The 26611-nt window shown below is 62.7% G+C and overlaps 1 protein-coding gene across 2 annotated transcripts in view; it reads left to right on the forward strand.

Moving 5' to 3' along the window:
* The window catches only part of AGAP3 (ArfGAP with GTPase domain, ankyrin repeat and PH domain 3), a 300607-nt gene that overhangs the window by 121887 nt on the left and 152109 nt on the right, over window positions 1-26611 (forward strand). For both annotated transcript variants that reach the window (XM_074985396.1, XM_074985397.1), the window contains exons 3-7: window positions 6084-6171; window positions 6320-6405; window positions 7913-8054; window positions 14616-14750; window positions 25322-25449. In XM_074985396.1, the coding sequence (XP_074841497.1) occupies window positions 6084-6171; window positions 6320-6405; window positions 7913-8054; window positions 14616-14750; window positions 25322-25449 (579 nt within the window). The remainder of the gene's footprint in view (window positions 1-6083; window positions 6172-6319; window positions 6406-7912; window positions 8055-14615; window positions 14751-25321; window positions 25450-26611) is intronic.

Raw genomic sequence — 26611 nt, forward strand, 5'->3', positions numbered from 1 at the left:
GCACTGAGGTGGCGGCTCTCGGCCTGTCAGTTAAGGTGTTGTCAGGGGGTCGTGGGCGCCAGTCGGCCGTGGGCACCGAGGTGGCGGCTCTCGGCATGTCAGTAAACGTGTTGTCAGGGGGCCGTGGGCGCCAGTCGGACGTGGGCACCGAGGTGGCGGCTCTCGGCCTGTCAGTTAACATGTTGTCAGGGGGCCGTGGGCACCGAGGTGGCGGCTCTCGGCCTGTCAGTTAATGTGTAGTCAGGGGGCCATGGGCGCCAGTCGGACGTGGGCACCGAGGTGGCGGCTCTCGGCCTGTCAGTTAACGTGTTGTCAAGGGGCCGTGGGCGCCAGTTGGCTGTGGGCACCGAGGTGGTGGCTCTCGGCCTGTCAGATAACGTGTTGTCAGGGGGCCGTGGGCGCCAGTCGATCGTGGGCACCGAGGTGGCGGCTCTCGGCCTGTCAGTTAACGTGTTGTCACGGGGGCCTTGGGCGCCAGTCAGACGTGGGCACCGAGGTGGCGGCTCTCGGCCTGTCAGTTAACATGTAGTCATGGGGGACGTGGGCACCGAGGTGGTGGCTCTCGGCCTGTCAGTAAACGTGTTGTCAGGGGGCCGTGGACACCAGTCGGACGTGGGCACTGAGGTGGCGGCTCTCGGCCTGTCAGTTAAGGTGTTGTCAGGGGGTCGTGGGCGCCAGTCGGCCGTGGGCACCGAGGTGGCGGCTCTCGGCATGTCAGTAAACATGTTGTCAGGGGGCCGTGGGCACCGAGGTGGCGGCTCTCGGCCTGTCAGTTAATGTGTAGTCAGGGGGCCATGGGCGCCAGTCGGATGTGGGCACCGAGGTGGCGGCTCTCGGCCTGTCAGTTAACGTGTTGTCACGGGGGCCTTGGGCGCCAGTCAGACGTGGGCACCGAGGTGGCGGCTCTCGGCCTGTCAGTTAACATGTAGTCATGGGGGACGTGGGCACCGAGGTGGCGGCTCTCGGCCTGTCAGATAATGTGTTGTCAGGGGGCCGTGGGCGCCAGTCGGCCGTGGGCATCGATGTGGCAGCTCTCGGCCTGTCAGTTAACGTGTTGTCAGGGGCCCGTGGGCGCCAGTCGGCCGTGGGCACCGAGGTGGCAGCTCTCGGCCGGTCAGTTAACGTGTTGTCAGGGGGCCGTGGGCGCTAGTCGGCCGTGGGCACCGAGGTGGCGGCTCTCGGCCTGTCAGTTAACGTGTTGTTACGGGGGACGTGGGCACCGAGTTGGCGGCTCTCGGCCTGTCAGTTAACGTGTTGTCAGGGGGCCGTGGGCGCCTGTCGGCCGTGGGCACCGAGGTGGCGGCTCTCGGCCTGTCAGTTAACGTATTGTCAGGGGGGATGTGGGCACCGAGGTGGCGGCTCTCGGCCTGTCAGTTAACGTGTTGTCAGGGGGCCATGGGCACCAAGGTGGCGGCTCCCGGCCTGTCAGTTAACGTGTTGTCAGGGGGCCGTGGGCGCCAGTCGGCCATGGGCACCGAGGTGGCGGCTCTCGGCATGTCAGTAAACGTGTTGTCAGGGGGCCGTGGACGCCAGTCGGACGTGGGCACTGAGGTGGCGGCTCTCGGCCTGTCAGTTAAGGTGTTGTCAGGGGGTCGTGGGCGCCAGTCGGCCGTGGGCACCGAGGTGGCGGCTCTCGGCATGTCAGTAAACGTGTTGTCAGGGGGCCGTGGGCGCCAGTCGGACGTGGGCACCGAGGTGGCGGCTCTCGGCCTGTCAGTTAACATGTTGTCAGGGGGCCGTGGGCACCGAGGTGGCGGCTCTCGGCCTGTCAGTTAATGTGTAGTCAGGGGGCCATGGGCGCCAGTCGGACGTGGGCACCGAGGTGGCGGCTCTCGGCCTGTCAGTTAACGTGTTGTCAAGGGGCCGTGGGCGCCAGTTGGCTGTGGGCACCGAGGTGGTGGCTCTCGGCCTGTCAGATAACGTGTTGTCAGGGGGCCGTGGGCGCCAGTCGATCGTGGGCACCGAGGTGGCGGCTCTCGGCCTGTCAGTTAACGTGTTGTCACGGGGGCCTTGGGCGCCAGTCAGACGTGGGCACCGAGGTGGCGGCTCTCGGCCTGTCAGTTAACATGTAGTCATGGGGGACGTGGGCACCGAGGTGGTGGCTCTCGGCCTGTCAGTAAACGTGTTGTCAGGGGGCCGTGGACACCAGTCGGACGTGGGCACTGAGGTGGCGGCTCTCGGCCTGTCAGTTAAGGTGTTGTCAGGGGGTCGTGGGCGCCAGTCGGCCGTGGGCACCGAGGTGGCGGCTCTCGGCATGTCAGTAAACATGTTGTCAGGGGGCCGTGGGCACCGAGGTGGCGGCTCTCGGCCTGTCAGTTAATGTGTAGTCAGGGGGCCATGGGCGCCAGTCGGATGTGGGCACCGAGGTGGCGGCTCTCGGCCTGTCAGTTAACGTGTTGTCACGGGGGCCTTGGGCGCCAGTCAGACGTGGGCACCGAGGTGGCGGCTCTCGGCCTGTCAGTTAACATGTAGTCATGGGGGACGTGGGCACCGAGGTGGCGGCTCTCGGCCTGTCAGATAATGTGTTGTCAGGGGGCCGTGGGCGCCAGTCGGCCGTGGGCATCGATGTGGCAGCTCTCGGCCTGTCAGTTAACGTGTTGTCAGGGGCCCGTGGGCGCCAGTCGGCCGTGGGCACCGAGGTGGCAGCTCTCGGCCGGTCAGTTAACGTGTTGTCAGGGGGCCGTGGGCGCTAGTCGGCCGTGGGCACCGAGGTGGCGGCTCTCGGCCTGTCAGTTAACGTGTTGTTACGGGGGACGTGGGCACCGAGTTGGCGGCTCTCGGCCTGTCAGTTAACGTGTTGTCAGGGGCCCGTGGGCGCCAGTCGGCCGTGGGCACCGAGGTGGCGGCTCTCGGCCGGTCAGTTAACGTGTTGTCAGGGGGCCGTGGGCGCTAGTCGGCCGTGGGCACCGAGGTGGCGGCTCTCGGCCTGTCAGTTAACGTGTTGTTACGGGGGACGTGGGCACCGAGTTGGCGGCTCTCGGCCTGTCAGTTAACGTGTTGTCAGGGGGCCGTGGGCGCCTGTCGGCCGTGGGCACCGAGGTGGCGGCTCTCGGCCTGTCAGTTAACGTATTGTCAGGGGGGATGTGGGCACCGAGGTGGCGGCTCTCGGCCTGTCAGTTAACGTGTTGTCAGGGGGCCATGGGCACCAAGGTGGCGGCTACCGGCCTGTCAGTTAACGTGTTGTCAGGGGGCCGTGGGCGCCAGTCGGCCATGGGCACCGAGGTGGCGGTTCTCGGCCTGTCAGTTAACGTGTTGTCATGGGGGACGTGGGCACTGAGATGGCGGCTCTCGGCCTGTCAGTTAACGTGTTGTCGGGGGGCCGTGGGCGCCAGTCAGACGTGGGCACCGAGATGGCGGCTCTCGGCTTGTCAGTTAACGTGTTGTCAGGGGGCCGTGGGCGCCAGTCGATCGTGGGCACCGAGGTGGCGGCTCTCGACCTGTCAGTTAACGTGTTGTCATGGGGGACGTGGGCACTGAGATGGCGGCTCTCGGCCTGTCAGTTAACGTGTTGTCAGGGGGCCGTGGGCACCAGTCGGACGTGGGCACTGAGATGGCGGCTCTCGGCTTGTCAGTTAACGTGTTGTCAGGGGGCCGTGGGCGCCAGTCGGCCGTGGGCACCGAGGTGGCGGCTCTCGGCCTGTCAGTTAACGTGTTGTCAGGGGGCCGTGGGCGCCAGTCAGACGTGGGCACCGAGGTGGCGGCTCTCGGCCTGTCAGTTAACGTGTTGTCATGGGGGACGTGGGCACTGAGATGGCGGCTCTCGGCCCAGTCTGTTGATGTTTGCCAGCGTCCTGAGCAGCGGGAAGGGGTGGCTTAGCCTGGGTCGTGTCAGGCTGGGCCGCACCGGCAGCGCTTCGTGGAGAGCTGTGCTCTCCTCACAGGTGACCGACCCCCGTGCAGGGCTCCCGGGTGGCAGCTGTGGCCGATCCTGCAGCTGGAGGATTTCTCCGCCTCGGGGGCTGTGTGTCTGGTGCCCTGGCCAGGGGCGGCAGCTCGTTGGCTGGCAGTAGGGAGTGGCTCTCTCCCACGCTTCCCGCTCGCCTTTTGTGGGGATTCGTTGCATCCGTGCGCGCCCCGGCCTGCGTGAGTGTGCGCCACCGGTCGTGACCGAACCCGGCTGTGGGCCCTCTGCTGACCCCCCAGGCGGCACTGCACCAGCGTCCGGGGAACGCTGGCCCCCGCCTGTGCATCAGGACCTTACTGGGCCTTGCTAGCGCCTGTCAGAGCAGGAGACCTCGAGGGCAGGTGGCCAGGCGGGGTGAGGGCTGTGCCAGTGGCCAGAGCTGTCCTCCCCTCTGCGATGTTACAGGAGAGCGCTCCCCAGCCCCCCTCGAGCAGCAGAATCCCAGCCCCCGCGCTCCCCAGCCCCCCTCGAGCAGCAGAATCCCAGCCCCCGCGCTCCCCAGCCCCCCTCGAGCAGCAGAATCCCAGCCCCTGTGCTCCCCAGCCCCCCTCGAGCAGCAGAATCCTAGCCCCTGCGCTCCCCTGCCCCCTCGAGCAGCAGAATCCCAGCCCCTGCGCTCCCCTGCCCCCTCGAGCAGCAGAATCCCAGCCCCTGCGCTCCCCAGCCCCCCTCGAGCAGCAGAATCCCAGCCCCTGCGCTCCCCAGCCCCCCTCGAGCAGCAGAATCCCAGCCCCTGCGCTCCCCAGCCCCCCTCGAGCAGCAGAATCCCAGCCCCTGCGCTCCCCTGCCCTCTCGAGCAGCAGAATCCCAGCCCCTGCGCTCCCCAGCCCCCCTCGAGCAGCAGAATCCCAGCCCCTGCGCTCCCCTGCCCCCTCGAGCAGCAGAATCCCAGCCCCTGCGCTCCCCTGCCCCCCTCGAGCAGCAGAATCCCAGCCCCTGCGCTCCCCTGCCCCCCTCGAGCAGCAGAATCCCAGCCCCTGCGCTCCCCAGCCCCCCTCGAGCAGCAGAATCCCAGCCCCTGCGCTCCCCAGCCCCCCTCGAGCAGCAGAATCCCAGCCCCTGCGCTCCCCAGCCCCCCTCGAGCAGCAGAATCCCAGCCCCTGCGCTCCCCTGCCCCCTCGAGCAGCAGAATCCCAGCCCCTGCGCTCCCCTGCCCCCCTCGAGCAGCAGAATCCCAGCCCCTGCGCTCCCCAGCCCCTCTCGAGCAGCAGAATCCCAGCCCCTGCGCTCCCCTGCCCCCTCGAGCAGCAGAATCCCAGCCCCTGCGCTCCCCAGCCCCCCTCGAGCAGCAGAATCCCAGCCCCTGCGCTCCCCAGCCCCCTCGAGCAGCAGAATCCCAGCCCCTGCGCTCCCCTGCTCCCCTCAAGCAGCAGAATCCCAGCCCCTGCGCTCCCCTGCCCCCTCGAGCAGCAGAATCCCAGCCCCTGCGCTCCCCAGCCCCCCTCGAGCAGCAGAATCCCAGCCCCTGCGCTCCCCAGCCCCCCTCGAGCAGCAGAATCCCAGCCCCTGCGCTCCCCAGCCCCCCTCGAGCAGCAGAATCCCAGCCCCTGCGCTCCCCTGCCCCTCTCGAGCAGCAGAATCCCAGCCCCTGCGCTCCCCAGCCCCCCTCGAGCAGCAGAATCCCAGCCCCTGCGCTCCCCTGCCCCCTCGAGCAGCAGAATCCCAGCCCTCCCCGCCCCCCTCGAGCAGCAGAATCCCAGCCCTCCCCGCCCCCCTCGAGCAGCAGAATCCCTGCCCCCGCGCTCCCCTGCCCCTCTCGAGCAGCAGAATCCCAGCCCCTGCGCTCCCCAGCCCCCCTCGAGCAGCAGAATCCCAGCCCCTGCGCTCCCCTGCCCCCCTCGAGCAGCAGAATCCCAGCCCCTGCGCTCCCCTGCCCCCCTCGAGCAGCAGAATCCCAGCCCCTGCGCTCCCCTGCCCCCTCGAGCAGCAGAATCCCAGCCCCTGCGCTCCCCTGCCCCCTCGAGCAGCGGAATCCCAGCCCCTGCTCTCCACATCCACCGAGGGTCGGGCACTCTGTGCTCCACACGCAGCTGTGGGCTCCACGCTGGGCGCTCGGGGCGTTTTCTGTCCCGCCAGTAGGACGCTGGCCAGGCTGCTGTGCTTGCCTGGGGTCCGTGGGCCATGCGCTCTGCGGACGTGACCACTGGGGCAGGCACGGTCACGCACCTCTGTGTTGCAGGGCATTGTGGGGAACCTGTCGAGCGGCAAGTCGGCCTTGGTGCACCGCTACCTGACTGGCACCTATGTGCAGGAGGAGTCCCCAGAAGGTAAGGCCAGGCCCCCTGCTGAGGTCCGGGAGGGCAGGATGGGCTCTGCCCTCAGCTAGCCTTCCCTCTGGGCAGGGCCAGCCTCGGACGCCTGTTGCCTGTGGCCAGGTGTGCCCTGGCTCAGTGCATGGCTTTGCCTTGTCCCCAGGGGGCCGGTTTAAGAAGGAGATTGTGGTGGACGGTCAGAGTTACCTGCTGCTGATCCGAGATGAAGGGGGCCCCCCCGAGCTCCAGGTAAGAGCCCCCCCCACCACACCAAGCCTGTCTCCCAGGAACCCTGGGCAGGGCGGAGACCGGAGACGTCGGACTTAGATCTCCCAAGTGTGATAGGCTGAGGTGGGAGACTGGGAAATGCTTCCAGGGGACAGGAACGGGGCTGGGGCCGAGCAGGGGGCTGCTCCCCTCCGTCAGTGCTGACCCCACTGCCTCAGACTGGCACCAGCAGGCCAGGACTGCAGAGAGCAGAGGGCTCAGTGGGACAGGCGCAGGGCTGCAGAGCTCCGGGGAGCTCAGTGGGGCAGGCACAGGGCTGCAGAGAGTCGGGGGGGCTCAGTGGGGCAGGCGCAGGGCTGCAGAGCTCCGGGGAGCTCAGTGGGACAGGCACAGGGCTGCAGAGAGTCGGGGGGGCTCAGTGGGGCAGGCGCAGGGCTGCAGAGCTCCGGGGAGCTCAGTGGGACAGGCACAGGGCTGCAGAGAGTCGGGGGGGCTCAGTGGGACAGGCACAGGGCTGCAGAGAGCAGGGAGCTCAGTGGGGCAGGCGCAGGGCTGCATAGCACAGGGGGGCTCAGTGGGACAGGCACAGGGCTGCAGAGAGCAGGGAGCTCAGTGGGGCAGGCGCAGGGCTGCATAGCACAGGGGGGCTCAGTGGGGCAGGTGCAGAGCTGCAGAGAGCAGGGAGCTCAGTGGGGCAGGCGCAGGGCTGCATAGCACAGGGGGGCTCAGTGGGGCAGGTGCAGGGCTGCAGAGAGCAGGGGGCTCAGTGGGACAGGCGCAGGGCTGCATAGCACAGGGGGGCTCAGTGGGGCAGGTGCAGGACTGCAGAGAGCGGGGGGCTCAGTGGGCAGGCGCAGGGCTGCAGAGAGGGGGGTGGGTTCAATGGGGCAGGCGCAGGGGTGCACAGGGCGGGGGTTGTTCAGTGGGGCAGGTGCCGGGCTGCAGAGGGCGGGGGGTGTTCAGTGGGGCAGGTGCCGGACTGCAGAGGGCGGGGGTTGTTCAGTGGGGCAGGTGCCGGGCTGCAGAGGGCGTGGGGTGTTCAGTGGGGCAGGTGCCGGGCTGCAGAGGGCGTGGGGTGTTCAGTGGGGCAGGTGCCGGGCTGCAGAGGGCGGGGGGGGTTCAGTGGGGCAGGTGCCGGGCTGCAGAGGGCGGGGGGGCTCAGTGGGGCAGGCGCAGGGCTGCAGAGAGTGGGGCGGGTTCAGTGGGGCAGGCGCGTGGCTGCACAGCGCGGGGGGGGCTCTCAGTGGGGCAGGCACAGGACTGCAGAGGGTGGGGGGGGTTCAGTGGGGCAGGTGCTGGGCTGCAGAGGGCGGGGGGGCTCAGCGGGGCAGGCGCAGGGCTGCAGAGAGCGGGGCGGGTTCAGTGGGGCAGGCACAGGGCTGCAGAGCTCCCGGGGGGGCTCAGTGGGGCAGGCGCAGGGTTTCAGGGCGTGGGACGGGGCACAGCAGGGTGGCTCTCTCTGGCAATGGGCACTGACCCCAGCGCTCTGGGGCTGCTGTCAGATGGTGATGGTTTCTGTCTCCTGTAGTTTGCTGCCTGGGTGGATGCTGTGGTGTTTGTCTTCAGCCTGGAGGATGAAATCAGCTTCCAGACCGTCTACAACTACTACCTGCGGCTCTGCAGCTACCGCAGCACGGCCGAGGTGCCCATGGTGCTGGTGGGGACACAAGGTGAGTGGGACCCAGGTGCACTAGGACAGGGTTTCCGGGCACTGCTCGAGAAGTCAATCCAGGGTAATTTGGCTTAAAATCTGGCCTGCTCAGAGCCCAGGCTGGGATTTCCGTCTCACTGAGGCAAATCCAACCCGCCCCAAAAGCACCTCTGCCAGCCCCCTGGCCAGCCAGAGCCACACAGGGAAACCACAGACTGCCCAGCTGCTGCACCAGCCCAGGCCAGCAACCCCCAACTTCAGGTGAGAAGTTCTTAAACCTGTTTCACCAACTGCACACAGACTTTTCAAGGCCCCAAAGGGTCCAGCCACCACCCCTGCTTAGTCTATACCTGGATCTTACCCAAAACAGCACATCAAAGCCTAAATCCTTCAGATCTAAATATCTAAGGGTTTATTAATGAAAAGAACAGGGTGAGAGAGAAGAATTGTTAAAGCGATTCTTTACATAATGAATTGCAGCTGCTGATGCAGCCAGCGATGTTATCTGTTGATTCTTGAAAGTCTCTGAAAGTCCATTTCAGGTTACATGGCTTTAGTTACTGGAGAAATGCAGGTCAGGCCCGCTGGGGTCAGCGTGCTGGGATATGGACCCTTGTAACAGGGACAACGGACGTCTCTCTCCAAGATGGATGCTGCTAGGTCCACCTCATGGTTCTCTCTTGTGTGCAGGGACAAAGCCCTTTCTTCTTCCATAGGCCCTTGAGGGTCTGCCCCACCTGACTCAGGTGAGCCGCTGTGGCCAAATGTCATTGGTCGCAGGTTTTGCCAGCAGGCCCCAGACATTTACATGGCCGGTCAGCCTATACCTGGGCATCCCATTTCCGTTCCTTTGCTCAGCCCAGGTCACCTGCCCAGCGGGCTGCATTCCCTGGTAAGTCCCATATTTCTGAGATGTGGATGTGGCTGGCTGAGCACCTGGCTTCCATTGTGTAGCCCAGTGACCTGGCTGGGGCTGATTTCACACCTCCTATTGCAAAGTTCAGCACTAAACATTTCTAACACAGCTACAGAGCTGAAACCTGTAACTTCACCTACAGACGTGGCACAGACATGTGAGTAGCACACACAGATTCAGGGCATCATCAGCTTTCATTAGACACCTCACGTGCCCTCCCCCCAGCACAGTATTTGGGGCTGGTAGATATACTGGGCAGAAACAACAGAGGTGATGTTGTAGTGGTGTCTGCTATAGGCCGCCAGATTAGGGAGATGATGCAGATGAGGATTTCTTCAGGCAACTAAGAGAAGCTTCTAAATCATCTGGATATTTGTTGTGAGACCAATACAGCAGCACACAGACAGTCCAGGAAGTTTCTGGAGAGTGTTGGAGATAACTTCTTAGCACAAGTGCTGAAGGTATTGACCAGAGGCCGTGGGCAGCTTGACCTGCTGTTCATACACAGGGAAGAACTAGTGGGAGAAACAGAAGTGGGAGGCAACCTGGGCTGCAGCGACCATGAAATGGTAGATTTCAGGATCTTGACAGAAGTGAGAAAGGTGAGCAGTAACATACAGACCCTTGATTTCAGCAGAGTAGACGTGGACTCCCTGAGATAACTGATGATCAGGATCCCTTGGGAAATGAAGATGAAGGGGAAAAGAATTCAGGAGAACTGGACGTATTTTAAAGAAGCCTCACTGAAGGCACAGGAACAAACCGTCCCGCTGTGTAGTAAAAAATGCAGACATGGTAGGCAACCAGCTTGGCTTAACAGGGAAATCCTTAGTCAGCTTAAACTCAAAGGGGATGCACACAAGACATGGAAATGGGGACAGCTGACTAAGGAGGAGTATAAACATACGGCTGGAGAATGCCGGGCAGTAATCAGGAAAGCGAAAGCACAGCTGGAACTGCAGCTGGCGAGGGATGTGAAGAGGAACAAGAAGGGCATGTGAACAATAAACAGGTTATCGGAGAAGGTGCGGGGCCATCGCCGGATGAGGGGGGTAACCTAGTGGCAGCTGATGTTGGAAAAGCTGAAGTACTCAATGCTTTTTTTGCGTCAGTCTTCACGGACAAGAACATCTCCTGCACTATGGTGCTGGACGATGCAGTGTGGGAAGGTGGAGGGCAGCCATCTGTGGGGAGCGAACAAGTTAAGAGCTACCCAGTAAAACTAGATGGGTCTGGATTTAGTGCACCCAAGGGTACTGAGGGAATTGGCAGAGGTCATTGCTGAGCCTTTGGCCATTATCTTTGAAGACTCTTGAAGATCGGGAGAGATTCCGGTTGACTGGAAGAAGGCAAATGTAGTGCCCATCTTTAAACAAGGAAAGAAGGACAATCCAGAGAACTATAGACCCATCAGCCTTACCTCAGTCCCTGGGAAAATAATGGAGGAGATCCTCAAGGAATCCATTTTGGAGCACTTGGAAGAGGGGAAAGTGATCAAAAGTAGCCAACATGGATTCACCAGGGGCAAGTCCTGCCTGACCAGCCTGATTAGCTTCTGTGACGAGGTAACAGGCTCTGAAGAAGTCAGTGGATGTGATATACGTTGACTTCAGCAAAGCTTTTGATACAGTCTCTTACAACATTCTTGTCCATAAGTTAAGGAAGTATGGATTGGATCCATGAACTATAAGGTGGATAGAAAGCTGGCTTGACCGTCGGGCCCAACAGGTAGTGGTCAATGGCTCAATATCTGGATGGCGGTCGGTTTCAAGCCGAGTGCCGCAAGGCTCGGTTCTGGGGCCGGTGTTATTCAACATCTTCATTAATGACCTGGCTGAGGGACTGGATTGCACCATCAGCAAGTTTGCAGGTGACACTAAGCTAGCAAGAGAGGCAGATAGATTGGAGGGTAGAGATAAGATCCAGAGTGAGCTGGATAAATTGGAGGACTGGGCCAAAAGAAATCTGCTGCGGTTCAACAAGGAGAAGTGCAGAGTCCTATACCTGGGGCGGAAGAATCCCAGGCATTGTTATAGGCTGGGGACCGACTGGCTCAGCAGCAGTACGATGGAAAGCAGTACGATAGGGGTTATGGTGGATGAAAGGCTGGATATGAGTAAACAGTATGCCCGTGTAGCCAAGAAAGCTGACGGCACACTGGGGTGCATTAGGAGGAGCATTTCGAGCAGATCTAGAGAAGTAATTATTCCTCTTTATTTGGCACTGGTGAGGCCACATCTGGATTATTGTGTCCAGTTTTGGGCCCCCCAGTATAAAAATGATGTGGATTTGCTGGAGCAGGTTCAGTGGAGGGCAACAAAAATGATTGAGGGGCTGGAGCACAAGACCTGTGAGGAGAGGCTGAGGGATTTGGACTTATTTAGTTTACAGAAGAGAAGACTGAGGGGTGATTTAATAGCAGCCTTCAACTTCCTGAAGGGGAGCTCTAAAGAGGAGGGTGAGAAACTGATCTCAGTGGTGTCAGATGGCAGAACAAGGAGTAATGGTCTGACGTTACAGAGGGGGAGGTGTGGGTTGGATATTAAGAAAAACTCCTTCCCCAGGCGGGTGGTGAAGCAGTGGAATGTGTTGCCTCGAGAGGTGGTGGATTCTCCATCCCTCGAGGTTTTTAAGTCCCGGCTGGACGAGGTCCTGGCTGGGATGACTTAGTGGGGTTGATCCTGCCTGAAGCAGGGGCTGGACTAGATGACCTCCTGAGGTCCCTTCCAGCCCTGGGAGTCTATGAAAAAGGCTTCTATATACAAATAAAACATCCAGTCATGTGACACCAGGGTCAGCATTGTTCTCCGTGCCCCCGGCCCCCCGAGGGCACCCAGCTCAGTCCCCCACACCCACCTCTCTCTGTGCCCCCTGAGATGCCTGGGTCTTCCCCCATTCCCCTGGACCCTTAGGGCTCCCAGCGCTGCCCCCCACACCCACCCCCTTCTGTGAGGGGTTCCTTTACCTCCCCAGCCCCCACCCCTACTCTGGGCCCCCAGGAGGCATCCTGGCTCTGCCTCTCTGCTGTAACGCCTGTGAGGTGTCCTGGCACTGCTCCTCATCCCACCCCTGCTCTGGACCCCTCTGAGGCATCCCGGCACCTCCCTCAGCCTGGACCCACCTAGGGCATCCTGGCTCTGCACCCAACCAGGCCACTGCTCTGGGCCTCCCTGCAGCATCGTAGGCATCCTGGCACCTCCCTTCACCCTCCTTGAGCCCTGCTAAGGTATCCCGCCCCCCCAACCCCCCATAGCATCCTGGCACTGCGCTTGCCCCCACCCTGGCTCTGGGTCCCCCAAGGAGGTCCTTACACCACCTGGGCCCCTGTGGGATGTCCCAGGAGACTGGAGTTGGGCAGAAGGTGCAGAGGGGTCTCAGTGCAGCACCTGGGGCCAGCCTAGGGTCTCAGGCCAAGCAGGCCCAGCTGGCTCGGCAGAGGCTGGTGTGAGGGAGATGAATCTCTCGGGGCGCTGGGCAGAGGCCGAAAGGTGGGGGCAGGTTCAGAGGAGGAGAGGGCACTGAAAGACCCCCCCCCCCAGCCAGCACAGCGGGCTGAAGGGAAGGTGGCTGGGTGTGTGGGGCTGGCCAAGGGATTAGCTCAGGGCATGAGGCAGATTCTGGCCAATCTGCAGCAGACGGGGGTGACCCAGGAGCTTGGGGTGTGTTGGCAGCAGCTGGCAGCCTGGCACCTGGAGGCTCCAGCAAGCCTGTGGCATGGGCTCTCCAGCCCTAGTGGTCACGGCAGCTCTCAGACTGCTCTGTCCCCGAGCTGGCCATGAGGATGAGTCCTGCCTTGCCAGGGAGCCACAACGTGAGACCTCACGCACGCCGGGCCTGGGAGGGGGGCTTTGGCATGGGCAGCCCCGAGGGGCAGGGCTTTGGAGCCCTCAATGTGCGCATTGGTTGCAGGCGGAAGGGCAGTGGGGAGTGGGATGTCTGCATGTGGGGCAGAGGGTGTGGGCATGGCTGGAGCACGGTAGGTTCAGATGGTAGAGGTGAGTTCCCAGTAAGGAGGGTGCTAAAGAACCGCCCCCCCGAGGAGGTGCAAGGAATTCCCGCTCACCAGGACTTGTCAGAGGAGAGTGGGTGAGCGCCGCAAGGACAGTATCTCTCTGACCCCAGCGGCAGCACCTCAGACCCTGGAGCGGGTCATGGAACTGGGGATCTGGAGGCTGGGTTGGAAGAGAGGACGAGGGCTGCCATGGATCCAGCAATGTCCTGGGGAGCTCGACTGTCTCAGCCCACGACAGGAAAGGGCTAGGGCTTTGGACCCTGGGGTCCTCACTCCAGCGTGGGGCTGGAGGGACCGGGCAGCTGGGGCCTCACTCCAGGGCAGGGCTGGAGGGACTGGGCAGCTGGGGCCTCACTCCAGGGCAGGGCTGGAGGGACTGGGCAGCTGGGGCCTCACTCCAGGGCAGGGCTGGAGGGCCTGGGCAGCTGGGGTCTCAGTCTAGGGCAGGGCTGGAGGGACCGGGCAGCTGGGGTCTCGCTCCAGGGCAGGGCTGGAGGGACCGGGCAGCTGGGGTCTCGCTCCAGGGCAGGGCTGGAGGGACCGGGCAGCTGGGGTCTCGCTCCAGGGCAGGGCTGGAGGGACCGGGCAGCTGGGGTCTCAGTCTAGGGCAGGGCTGGAGGGACCGGGCAGCTGGGGCCTCACTCCAGGGCAGGGCTGGAGGGACCGGGCAGCTGGGGTCTCAGTCTAGGGCAGGGCTGGAGGGACCGGGCAGCTGGGGTCTCGCTCCAGGGCAGGGCTGGAGGGACCGGGCAGCTGGGGTCTCGCTCCAGGGCAGGGCTGGAGGGACCGGGCAGCTGGGGTCTCAGTCTAGGGCAGGGCTGGAGGGACCGGGCAGCTGGGGTCTCAGTCTAGGGCAGGGCTGGAGGGACCGGGCAGCTGGGGTCTCGCTCCAGGGCAGGGCTGGAGGGACCGGGCAGCTGGGGTCTCAGTTTAGGGCAGGGCTGGAGGGACCGGGCAGCTGGGGTCTCAGTCTAGGGCAGGGCTGGAGGGACCGGGCAGCTGGGGTCTCGCTCCAGGGCAGGGCTGGAGGGACCGGGCAGCTGGGGTCTCGCTCCAGGGCAGGGCTGGAGGGACCGGGCAGCTGGGGTCTCGCTCCAGGGCAGGGCTGGAGGGACCGGGCAGCTGGGGTCTCAGTCTAGGGCAGGGCTGGAGGGACCGGGCAGCTGGGGTCTCAGTCTAGGGCAGGGCTGGAGGGACCGGGCAGCTGGGGTCTCGCTCCAGGGCAGGGCTGGAGGGACCGGGCAGCTGGGTTCTCAGTTTAGGGCAGGGCTGGAGGGACCGGGCAGCTGGGGTCTCGCTCCAGGGCAGGGCTGGAGGGTCTCAGCTGAAAGTGGGGCTGGGGGGACCCCGGAATGTGCTGTGGGGCCCTAGTTGGGATGGGGACGGGGAACCCTGCTTTCTTAACTCTCAGGTTACAGAGGGGAGGGGGAGGTTGGCTATGAGCTATTTCCCCAGGCCGGTGGGGATGCACTGGGATGTGTTACCTGGAGGGGTGGTGGATTCTCCACCCCTTGAGGTTTTTAAGCCCTGGCTGGGGTGATTTAGCGGGGGTTGGTCCTGCTTTGGGCACGGGCTGGACTCGGTGACCGTCCCTTGCAGGCCCAGGGTTGTGTGGTTCTGTGATTCTAACACTTCCTGTCCTTGGTTTCCAGACGCAATCAGTGCCACAAACCCCAGAGTCATCGACGACTCTCGGGCCCGGAAGCTGTCCAACGATTTGAAGCGGTGCACATACTACGAGACCTGTGCCACTTACGGCCTGAACGTGGAGAGAGTCTTCCAGGACGGTAACTGCAGCCCACTTCTCCTGCTCCCTTCCCTCCTGCAGAGAAGGCGTTCTTGCGTGTGCGGTCCTAGATGCCTGCGCTTGGCTCGCTGGCGTGCTCCTCTCCCCCAGCGGGTCTGCCTGAGCCAAAGGGGTTGTGGAGGGGAGAAGGGGGCGGTTGCAATGTATTGGGAAGAAAGGAGGAAATCCAGCTGATTCCTTTGTATCTGGAACAGCCCAGCTGCCAGCTGGAGCAGCTGCCCCAAGTAAGGGAACAGGGCCTGGAAACAGCTGGGGGAGCAGTGCGGCTGCCGGCGCTGGCAGGGAGTGGCAGGCTCCGGGGGTTTGCAGCCTGGAGCCGTCCTTCAGCAGGCCGCTGCCAGTGCCGTGTGGCCAGAGGGACTGGGGCTGAGTGCAGGGAGTGGGGAGAACTGCACCCTCGAGGCCAGAGGTGCCGGCCCACAGGGCCATGGAAGGTGCTTTGGAAAGGAGAGGGCACTGCCGAATGGGGAGAGACTGGGTGGAACAGGGGTGACTGGAGTGGAGCTCCCAGGAACACAGTGGTGCAGTGCCGTTTGCTGCACCTGGGCTTGACTTCTTCCTCTCTTGAGCCTAGAAGAGGGAAGCGCTGCCTGATGGGCAGGGTCCTGGTTGCCTCTGCCACTGGCATGCTGTGTGCCTGTGGGGAGGAGACGTTTCCCTTGCGTAAAATAGGTAATGCTCCTGCTCGCTCCCCGCAAACCCCTCTGGCCGTGGGGCAATTGCTGCCCAAGAGCTGAGGGCGAGGACTCCCCTTCTTGGTGGCAGGCCGGAGTTCAAAGGCCTATCACGTCTGGTTCTACGCTGAGCGCAGCCTGCCATTGCTGAAAGCCCCGGTCTCGTCCTGCCTTTCTCCGCCCCACTGGAGAGCTCTCTGCCATTGCTGAAAGCCCCGGTCTCGTCCTGCCTTTCTCCGCCCCACTGGAGAGCTCTCTGCCATTGCTGAAAGCCCCGGTCTCGTCCTGCCCTTCTCCGCCCCACTGGAGAGCTCTCTGCCATTGCTGGTCTCCCCGAGCAGGCCCCGGGGGGCAGGCTCAGGCCACCAAACGTACCGCTGAGATGGGAGAGACTGAGCTCTGCCACGATCTCACTGGTCAGGCAGGTTTTCCAGACCTCAGTTCTCCTTGTAGCTCTTTTCTGGGCCCTTTCCAGTCAGCATTCTCTGTGATGAGTGAGGTGTCATTAGAGGAGGTTTTGGATCAGACTGATAAAGTGAACAGCAGCAAGTCACTGGGACCAGATGGCACTCAGCCAAGAGTTCTCAAGGGACTCGGGTGTGAAATTTTGGAACTAACAACTCTGGTTTGTAAGCTGTCCTTTAAATCAGCTTCTGTACGAGTGACTGGCAGGTAGCCAATGGGATGCCAGTATTTAATAAAGGCTCCAGAGGTGACCCTGGCAATTACAGGCTGGTAGGTCTCACGGCAGTATCAAGGCAAATTAGTTGAAACTATAATAAAGAATAGAACACATAAATGAACAAAATTTGTTAGGGAAAAGTCAAGGAGGTTTCTGTTTCTTCCTTGCTAATCTACTAGAGTTCTTTGATGGGGTCAGCAAGCTTGTGGATAAGCAGGAATCCAGTGCATTTAGTGCACTTAGGTTTCCAGAAAGCTTTTGACGAGAAAAGTGAGCTGTCATGGGATACGGGGGTGGACGTCTCATGGGCTGATAACTGGTTAAAAGGTAGGAATAAAGGGTCAGTTTTCAGAATGGAGACAGGTGACAAGTGTTGTCCCCCAAGGGTCTATACTGTGCTGTACTGGCACCAGTCCTGTTCAGCACACGCAGAAACGATCTGGAGAAAGGGATAAACAGGGACGTGGCAACGTTTGCTGTTGATACTGAACTGCTCAAAATAGCGACGAGCAAAGCGGACTGGGAAGAGAGGGAAAAAAATCTCACGAAACCAAGTGATTGGGCAACAAAAGGGCAGATGAACGGTCATGTCGATAATACAAAGTAATGCCGGGGTGGTGGGGACCTGGATGGCCACAGCCAAGGGATCAGCTGTCGAGACACGAGGCAGTGGGGCTGGACAGTGTGTAGTGAGGGGCTATGGGAACCAGCTTATTGACATTATGGGGCACTGCCAGCTGGTGTGCGTGGGAGGGACTCGCCAGTGCGTGCCCCACCTGCTGGGGATGTGTTGGTGACAGCTGACACCCCCGGGCTCACCCTGTCTCTGCACGGGGGCAGGGAACAATTGGGAGTTCCTGGCAGGTGGGCAGCATGGAGGAGTCGGGGATTGGGGGTGTGATCTGCCCAGATCTTCTAGATGGTTTGTGGACAGAGGCAAGCAGCACTTGCAGTGTAGCCAGCTGTGATGGGGTTCGGGGTCCCCAAGTGCTGCCCCCCATCGCAGGCAGGAGTGACTCTCACTCAGCAGGTAGAAGAGGAAGTTTATGAGGTGACAGAGGCCCAGCTCAGCACAGAGGTGTCAGTGCAGCCGGCAGAGACAGTCATTCCAACCCATCCTGGGGAGGGGAGCCGGAGGGGGGCCCCTCTGGGGTGTAGCTTCCCCCCTCGCCCGGCTGGCTGCCTTCCAGCTCCCTCTCCCCCAGCTTCTCACTGCCGCCTCCGATTCAAACCCCGCTCGGCTCCTCCCTGCTCTGTGTTCAGGGCAGAGGTGTTACCTGCCAGCCTAGGGTACAGCCCAGAGGTCATCCTTAGCCGCTGGGAGCTGCTCTGCCTGTCACGCACACATCCAGTCCGACTCTCACACACACACACACACACCCGCCCCCATCCCACCAGGTACCTGGGAGGTGTCTGGTACCCTGTGCCCCAACATCTGACGGGAAGATTCGTGAAGCCAGCTGGAGGACGATGCTCTGCCTTGGACGGGGGCTGGCTGCCCGATGTTCCACAGAGACGGCTCCCTGGCAAAGAGGGAGCAGGATGGGCCAGGGGCTGCCAGCCCAGCTCAGACAGGGCTGTCTGTCGGTGACTCACCTCACCCCTCAGCCTGTGCGGTGGTTGGGCCAGTGGCCCTGAGCTCCCTTCTGAGGTGGTGAGGACTCGGCTGCGGTGTTGGCAAAGTGCTGGTGGTGGATCTGTGTCCGGGTTCCCATGGTGAGGTGGGAGGGTGCAGGGAGGCGGTGGTCAGCCAGGGTAGCCCCAGAGGCTGCCAGCCAAGATGGCAGGGGCGAGGGTGCAGCAGTCCCAGGGTGCAGACTGTCCTCCCACTGCCGTCCCGTGTGCCCTGAGCAGCTGCACGAGCTCCGTTGGTAAGCAATGTCTGTGCAGGGTAAACACGATTGCTCAGCAGCCCCAGGTACCATGCCCCCGCTGTCCTCCCAGCGCTGGCTGAGGAGACCTCTGGCCCACGGCGGGTGGGGCTGAATGATTCCTGGCCTGCCGGGGATATTCCCAGAGACGGGAGATGCATCACCCTTGTGCTCGTATTCAGAAAGGCGAGAGGGGTGACTCCGCTGTGATAGGACAGGGTTTCTGGGCACAGCTTGAGAAATCAACCCAGGTACCTTTGCTTAAAATCCGGGCCACTTCCAGCCCCTGGCTGGGATTTCCTTCTCACTGAGGCAAATCCAACCAGCCCCCGCAGCACCTCTGCCAGCCCCTTGGCCATCCAGAAGACACAAAAGCAAACCACAGACTGCCCAGCCGCTCTTCCAGCCCAGACCAGCAACCCCCAACTTCAGGTGAGGGGCTCTTAAGCCTGTTTCACCCAACACCCCACAGATTCTTCCAGACCCCAAGGGGTCCAGCCAAAGCCTCTGGTCAATATATACCTGTATCTTACCCAAAACAACATGCCCACTGATCCTTCAGATCTAATATCTAAGGGTTTTTGACTACAAAAGGAAGAACAGGGCTACAGAGAAGCGTTGTCACAGCGGTACTTTACATGCGTCAGTCATAACTACTGACACAGCCAGCGATGTTATTTGCTGATTCTTGAGAGTCTCTGAAAGTTGATTTCAGGTTACGCAGATTCAGTCATTGGAGCATCGTAGATCTGGCCCCCTGGGGTCCACATGCTGGACATGGACCCTTGGAGATGGGCACAGGTACCAAAAGACGAAAGATTCAAGATGGACGCTGCTAAGTCCACATCATGGTTTCCTCTCTGTGTGCAGGGACGAAGTCGTTTCTTCTTCCCATCAGGCCCTGGAGGGTCTGCCCCACCTGACGCGGGGGCTGCTGTGGCAAACTGCCATTGTCTCAATCCCAGGAGACGGTCTCCCTTTCCTGAGCTGGCCCTGTTCATTCGTCGCAGTCCGGGTCACCTGAGCAGCGGGACGCTTCCCTTTGACCAGGCCCAAGTGTCTGAAGTGTGGATTTGACCTCTGAGCCTTTGTTAACAGGCCGTTGTCCTGGCTGGGGCTGAGTTCTCACCTGCTGTTGTGAAGCTCAGCACTGAACCATTGTCTAACTGAAATCTGTAACATGACACAGGCGTGAGCAGCACACGCAGGTTCAGGGCCTCCTCAGCTTTCATTACACAGCTCACGTGGCCCCCCCGGCGCAGTATTTGGGGCCCACAGATACACTGGACACTCAACACGGCCTCCAGACCCAATATGAACATCCAGTCACGGGACAGTGAGCCCATTCGCCTGGTGTTTGCCCTGGGAAAGAGCCCGCCGAGTGCGTCTGTCTGCCAGCCCGAGTGCGTCAGCACAGCACAGAGCTGCAAGCACTGCCCTGGCCCTGGCCCTGGCCCTGGCCCTGGACCTGGACCGGGCACGGGGGGACAGGGCTAGGGCTACATTCAGCGTGTCCCAGGCTCTGGAGGCAGCGAGCGAGCTGGGGGCAGGAGGAGGAGGAGCCCTCTGGGGCCTGGTGCTGCCCCCCCAGGGAGAGCGGTGAATGACTGCTGCCTTTAGTGGGGTGTAAAGGAGCCATTACGGCCTCCCAGGGGGACGCAGCCATCTGTGTGTCCACACTAGCTGCCAGTGCCTGCACCCCACTCTCACTGCTCCGTCCCTCCCCGCCTCACCCATCGCTGCTCCTGGGCCTCGTGTGGTTCTCTGTAGCCAGCTGCACAGAGGCTGTCCTCAGCCTGGAGGAGGTGCCTGGCCTGGGGCAAGGGCTGGCTGAGCCCCACAACTTGGAAAATCTTGCCTGGCAGCAATGCCCAGGTGTGCCTGTGGGACTAGGCTGCCTGCATGCTGGCCGCTGGCCTGCACAGCCGCTGGTGTCCTGGCAGTGAAGGGTCTCCAGCACGGCCAGGATCCTGGGAGGAAGTGACTGCTGTGGCCAAGGCCGTCGGTGTGGGGGGGCTCCCATCTCCAGCAGCCCCTCACCTGCACCGAGCTCAGCCAGCCTCTGCACAAGGCCCTTTTGTGCTGCGCTTCCTGGCACCACATGGGCAGAGGCAGAGGCATTTGCCTGACTCCAGGAAGCCTGCGGAAGGCTCCTTGCCAGGTACCCGAGCCCTGGCAGCTGCTGCAGCTCTTGCCAGGCTGGAGGGTGTGGACCCGGTCCTTCTGTCTGTGGGCAGCCCTGGAGCAGACGGTCATGCTCTTGCCTGGGCACCGTCGAGTCCATCACCCCAGGGGTTGGAGAAATGCCCAAGGCAGAGCTGCTGTGTGTCTGCATCGGCGTGTCACCTTCAGCGGCAAAGCTGCACCTCTGGCACGCTGCTGCAACACCACGTGGGTTTTGACTTCTGCTTTGGTTCCCCGCCTGCCTGGGCCTGTCGACGTGCTGCGGAATTGCACCCTGGGCTAGAGCCTCGCCAGCTGGGGCTCACGAGCCGGTCTCCTGCCTTTCTGCACCCTGGGCATTGCAGGGAGACAGGCTGCTCAGGACAGGTTTTCACGGCCAACACAAGACAAGGCCTCGTGCCTTTGTGGCCCTCCAGAGCCTGACTGGCTTCCGTGGCAAGTTCCATGTGCTCCCAGCTCACCGGCGCCTGCTGCTGCCCGGCTGTCGGACTGATGCCTCTGTCTGAGGAGGGACAGCTGTCCACACCGGGGATGGCCCCTAGGCCTGAGGGCTGCAGCGGATGGCTGGAAGTGGCCTGTGTCCATCTCGGGTGTCAGACTTTCCCATGGTGCAATACGTAGGGGTTTTCCCGCACGGCTCAGAGGTTGAAACCTAGCAAGTTGCTTAAAACAAGGCCACTTACCGCCCCGGGACAAGTTCCTCCACTACAAGGCACCAGCCTGTCACTCTCTGCTCCTCAGCTGCCTCTCTGGCGGGCAAGAAGTCACCCCAGCAATTCCCGCCAACGCTCCAGCTTCCCTTGGGCCACAGCCCAGCCCCTCCTCATGCGGATGAGGGGTTATGAAAACCAATCTCACCACATCCCCACAGGGTCTCCCAGCCCCAGAGGTCCAGCCACGGCCCCAGGTCAATAAATCCTTGGATCTTCCCCAACTCACCATGCTGGGCCAGTCCTTTGGAATCCGACATCTAAAGGTTTATTAGTGCAAAGAGCAGGGGGAGCATGAAAAGTGTCAAAATGATACATGGCGTACATGGATCTCAGTGCTTGGTGCGGCTGCAAGAGGTGGGTCAGGCGGCCCACTGAAGTCTCTGAAATGCACCCTTTGTTAGGATGGGTCAGCGATCCTCCCAGGCTCAGCTCATAGCCGTGATGAGCTGGACTGAAGAGGGAAGACTGGAGATCACAATGGAGAGAGACTGCCGGCAATCTTTATAGCCTTGCCCACGTGGAGGGAGATGCGTTGTTCCTCCCAGTCTGGGAGCACGTCCACAATGGGAGTCACATGAGCATTGTTCCCTGGCCGTGTCTGGTTTTGGGTGTTCCGTCATTGGCCATCTGCCGCACAGCTGGTCCACAGCCAGACCCTGAGAGATGGGTTTGAATCTGCTCTGCATTCCCTGGCTTGGAACCCGGCTGCCGCACCTCCTCTTGTGCCCTCCCTGAACACCGCATTTCTAGCCCGAGCACAGAGCCAGCGCTTCTAACCTCACATACAGACAGGACACAGACACAACAGCACCAACAGATTCAACGAACCACCGGCTTTCATTAGATAGCTCCCCGGCCCGCTTGGCACAGCAGCTGGTGCACAGTTTGGACAGTGGTTACAGTGATAAGCTCCAGGGCTTGGCTCCCGCTTGGGGGTGAATCGTCCCTTCTGCCTGCTGGGACCGGCCAGAAGGCTGTTCCGCAATCCATAACCTTTGCTGGACTGTAGCCCTGCGCGTGGCCCTAGCTGCCCCCTCCATTGCTCTGGCTTTCTGGCTGTGCTGGGCCCTCCCAAGCCTGCCAGGGGTATTTGTGAATTGCACTCCTGGCGTCGGGGAGGTGCTGGGCTTGGCGCCCCAGGGGGAGGAACCCTGGCCACAGTCACTTCCAGTGCCATGTGAGCAGCACAGCCCCCCCACCCCTCCCAGTGCAGACGGAGGATCAGGCCTGCAGGCTCCCAGTGCCGGAGCAGCCGCACGCCCCACTGACTGGGAGAGTCTCATCCTCCGAGCAGTGCCGCAGGCAGGAGAGGCAGACAAGGGGCCAATGCAGTGCTTCCTGGGCGACGGGCGACTGAGCGCTGCTGGGTGCCAGAGGGTCCAGGGAAGGACAGCGGCGCAGCAGCTGCCCAGTGCGTGACCATTCAGGGCGGCTCCGTCCCTTCCTGGGAGGATGCAAAGGAAATGGGATGCCCTGCTGCCCTCGGTACAGCACCGCACGTGTTGGCCTGAGCGGCTGCCACAGCTGTGCTGCATGCGTGCGTCCCGTCAAGGAAGGAATTCCAGCAGCAAGTCTTGGCCTAGTCAGCACCGCAGGCCACGGCCGGCCAGCGCCACGTGCCCCACCCAAGCCCATAGCAGAGCCTCTGGCCGCAGTCGCTGCAGCCCTGTGTGATGGAGTGGGGTGGGGCGTGTGCGAGTCAGGCTGGATGTGAGAGACAAGCAGAGCAGCTCCCAGTGGCTAAGGATGACCCTGGGGCTGTAACCTAGGCTGGCGGGTAACACCTCTGTCCTGAGCACAGAGCAGGGAGGAGCCGAGCTGGGTTTGAATTGGAGGGGGCAGTTAGAAGCTGGGGGAGAGGGAGCTGGAAGGCAGCCAGCCTGGCGATGGGGGAAGCTACACCCCAGAGGGGCACCCCCCGGGCTCCTCTCCCCAGGACGGGTTGGAATGACTGTCTCTGCTGGCTGTACTGACACCTCTGTGCTGAGCCGGGCCTCTGTCGCCTCATCAACCTCCTGTTGTACCTGCTGGGTGAGAGTCACTCCTGCCTGCGATGGGGTGCAGTGCACGGGGACCCCTGAAGCCCATCACACCCGGCCCCGTCACTGCTCCAGGGAGCCTCCCACGGAAGCGAGCTGCAGCGGTGAGGTGAGGAACACAGATGCAGCCGAGCGAGAGGTGACGGGAAGGCGCCTGTGCAAGCCGCTGGCCCTGCCCCATTGGAACGCGTGTGCGAGGAGTTTCCTGAGGCAGCGGCGTGTGGCCAGCTGGGAGCAGTGAGTGCCAGCGGGCGCGGATCTGCCCGAGCTGCACTTAGCCTGCAGAGGATGCTGGCTCCTGCCCCGTCACGCCCCAGCCCTCCTCTTGGCACAGCTTGGGGGTGGACTCAGGAGCCCTGGCACGAGCGCAGGTGCCGGTGCCCCCCTGTGGGGCTCTGAGCTGTGCGGTGGGAGGCGCCCGCCGTTGCTGGAGGCTCTTGGGGAGAGCGGAGGGAGCCCTGTGGTGCCTGGCTGGAGCCTCGTGGGCTGGGCTGGGCTGGGCTCCAGCCCTTGCTGTAGCGCCGTCTCTCGGCTCGCTGCCCCGCCTGGCTGCAGGCCTGTGCAGCAGCGTGTGCGCGGCAGGAAAGCGGTGCGACAGCTGCGCCCGCTCGGGGCGTCCTAACCCCGCGCCAGCGCCCGGCAATCAGCACGGCGGTCACTGTCGCCCCCGTGGCTGGGCGCTGCAAGGCTGGCGCCGTTCCCCAGAGAGCCGCTGCCTCTGCTGCCCAGGCTGGGGGGGACAAGCGCACAGCAGCCTGAGCTGCCAGGGCTGGCCGCAGCTCTCCGCTCCTGAGCGGCCCAGCGCTGGGCAGGGGGCGGGGCTGCGGGGGCCGCCTCGTGCTGAGGACACCCCCTCCGCGTCTCTGCGCTGCCTGGCCCAGCCCTGGGGCGAGAGCTGCTTGCCAGAGAAGAGGGAGGTGCTGTGGGTGGGGGGCAGCCGGCAGAGAGGGCAGAGGTTATATGGGCTGGTTCAGTAGAGGAGGCCTAGTTGTGCGCTGCTGTGAGGTGCCCCGTGGGGTTGGGGGGCAGGGGCCTTCGGGGCTCACTGAGGGGTACACGCCTCCCCACTCGGGCGGCATTGTCAGGCTTTGTGGGAGCTGCAGCCGGGCAGGGATCCCCGTGGGCCTGGGAACAGAGCCATAAAATCCCCTTGAACTACTTAACCAGTTAACTCTTCGCTTTCCAGCCTTCAGTTTAACTGGTTCACCCATGAGACCGGGCGGGGGGGAGGCCCCAGCCCAGCCAGCTGGAGCAGTCCCCCTGCCATGGACGGAGGCTGCCCCGGCTGGGCTGGAGCACGCCCGCCCGCGGCACTCCTGGGCAGGGCCGCTGTGGACAGGGGCTACTTGGGCAGTGCTGGAGCCCTGCTCCCCCTCCACCTGCGGTGGCTGTTCAGGGCTGGAGGAACCCCCTGCTCGCCGTGGGCAGGGGCCGCCCCTGCCCCACCGGTTACCTGTAGCCAGCAAACCATGAACATCCCTGCCGGGGGGCCTTGAGCAGCAGTATGTGGCAATGCCCAGGAAGCCCTCAGAGGCTCTGAGGGAGGCCTCTCACTGTGCGGCACGGTTGCTGCTGTGATCAGCAGGGCACTGGCTGCTGGCCGGAGCGCCTGGTCCCTGCTCCCGTGTGCCGAGCCTGCAAAGCTGGTGGCTGTCCCGAGGCAGCAGCCGGCTTCCTCCGAAGGCCTGGGTCCTGGGTCCTGGGTCCCAGCCTGCCGCTACGGGGAGGTCCTGGGAGGGGAAGTGTGTATGACTGTCCTGTACATGCTGAGCAGGGTCTAGAGCCAAGGGTTCCCCGCAGGGGGGCTGGAGGTGCCAAGTGCCGAGGGGATGGGGGCAGCTCTGGCATTTGGGACAGAGCACAGGGGCAGCCACGATGGAGGCCAGGGCAATGTGGGGTGTTCAGGACCTGCCCCGGTCAGTACCCAGCGCTGCTGCCCACCCTGCCTCAGCTGCTCTGTGAAGCTCCAGCATCGGAGGGTTCAGTGAGCCTCATCCGGAGACCCGGGTGTGGGCGTGGGGGAGCCGGTGCCCAGAGACCGATGGACGTGTCCCACCAGGCCGAGAGTTGGACCTTTTCACCCACATTTCCCCTGGCTCCGGGGAGATCTTTCGCGCACCCCAGGGCCAGGATCTGGGGGACTTGTAGCCGGGGGCAGGCCCACTGCTCCAAGGACCCCATTCCCCAGGGCAGTCAGGAGCGGCTCCATGCTCTGGCGCAGTGTAGCCTGCAGCAGCCCCAGCCCAGCTGTGCAGCTGCCACCCACAACGAGGTGCAGCGTGAAGCCCAGGCGTTGGCTGCACCTGCCCCGGCTCTCCCTGACCTGCCGTAGAGAGGGTGTGGCCTGGGAAAGCTGTCAGACCCCAGCCTCTTTTTTCTCTCTTTCAGTGGCTCAGAAGGTGGTGGCCCTGCGGAAGAAACAGCAGCTCTCCATAGGGCCTTGCAAGTCCCTCCCCAATTCACCTAGCCATTCATCCGTCTCTGCTGCCTCGATTCCCTCTGTGCACATCAACCAGGTGAGAGAGCCCCACGCTCCCCTCAGCCTGCACGGGAGGGGCTGGGTCTGACGACACGCCCGAGTGCTGGCAGGGCCCAAAGCAGCTCGTGGCCTGCCTTGGGGCTGGGGACTGACAGGGCAGCCACTCGGGGCCCCAGCGCACCCTATGGTGTCTGGCTGGCTGCCCTGGGCCCTCCAGCTGCGGGAGGGGATGCATAGCTGGCCCTGCTGTCGGCTGGGAGCAGGGGAGGCCGGTGGTCCCTCTGAGGGGCCGGGTGTCAGCTGGGAGTGTGCGGTGGTAGGCCCAAGCTGGGGTGGCGGGGGGGCATGAGAACCTGGCGGGAACCTGCCCCTGGCTGGGAGGCTCCTGGTGAGCGCTGGAGAGGTTCGGGTGTAGGGGTGGGGTGTTCCTGGAAGCTGCAGCTCCAGGCCTAGAAATAGGCTCTGTGGCTGACCCCTGCAGGGACCCCAGGGACCCAGCCCAGGGTATGGGGGAAGGGTTTGCTGGAGGGCACAGTCTGTGCAGGAGGGATGGCTTCCACCATTGCCAGAGGGAGCCAGGATGCCAGCAGGCGAGTTTTGGAGTAACAGTCCCAGAGATGGGGATGTCAGCAGGGCCTGAGGAGCCCTGGTCAGGCAGGCGCACAGCTCTTTTGTGGGGTGGGGGGGGCGGGCACTGAGCCCAAGGGACTGCAGGGCAGAAATTTCCACTAGCCGGGTCTGGGACAGGACGACTCTGGGGAGAGACACAGGTGGGAAGGACACTTGGGGCAGAGCCCATTGGGAGCAGGGTGGGGTGTGACAGGAGGGGGTTTCTGGGCACAGCGAAGAAAATCAATCCAGGGGATCTTTGCTTAAAACCGGGTCACTTACAGCCCCAGGCTGAGATTTCCTTCTCACTAAGGCAAATCCAACCAGCCCCCACAGCACCTCTTCGAGCCCCACTGGCCAGCCAGAAACCTCATGAACAAACGCACAGACTACCCAGCTACTTCCAAATGCCCAGACCAACAGCCACCTACTCAGATGAGAGGTTCTCAAACCTATTTGACCCACTCCACACAGGTTCTTCCAGGCCCCAAAGGGTCCAGCCACAGTCCCAGGTCTATATATACTTGGATCTTACCCAGACAGCATGCTGGGCCAGTCCTTTAGAAACTGAAAGCTAAAGGTTTATTAAC

This window comes from Carettochelys insculpta, chromosome 2, assembly GCF_033958435.1.
Source record: "Carettochelys insculpta isolate YL-2023 chromosome 2, ASM3395843v1, whole genome shotgun sequence".
NCBI classification, from domain to species: Eukaryota; Metazoa; Chordata; order Testudines; family Carettochelyidae; genus Carettochelys; species Carettochelys insculpta.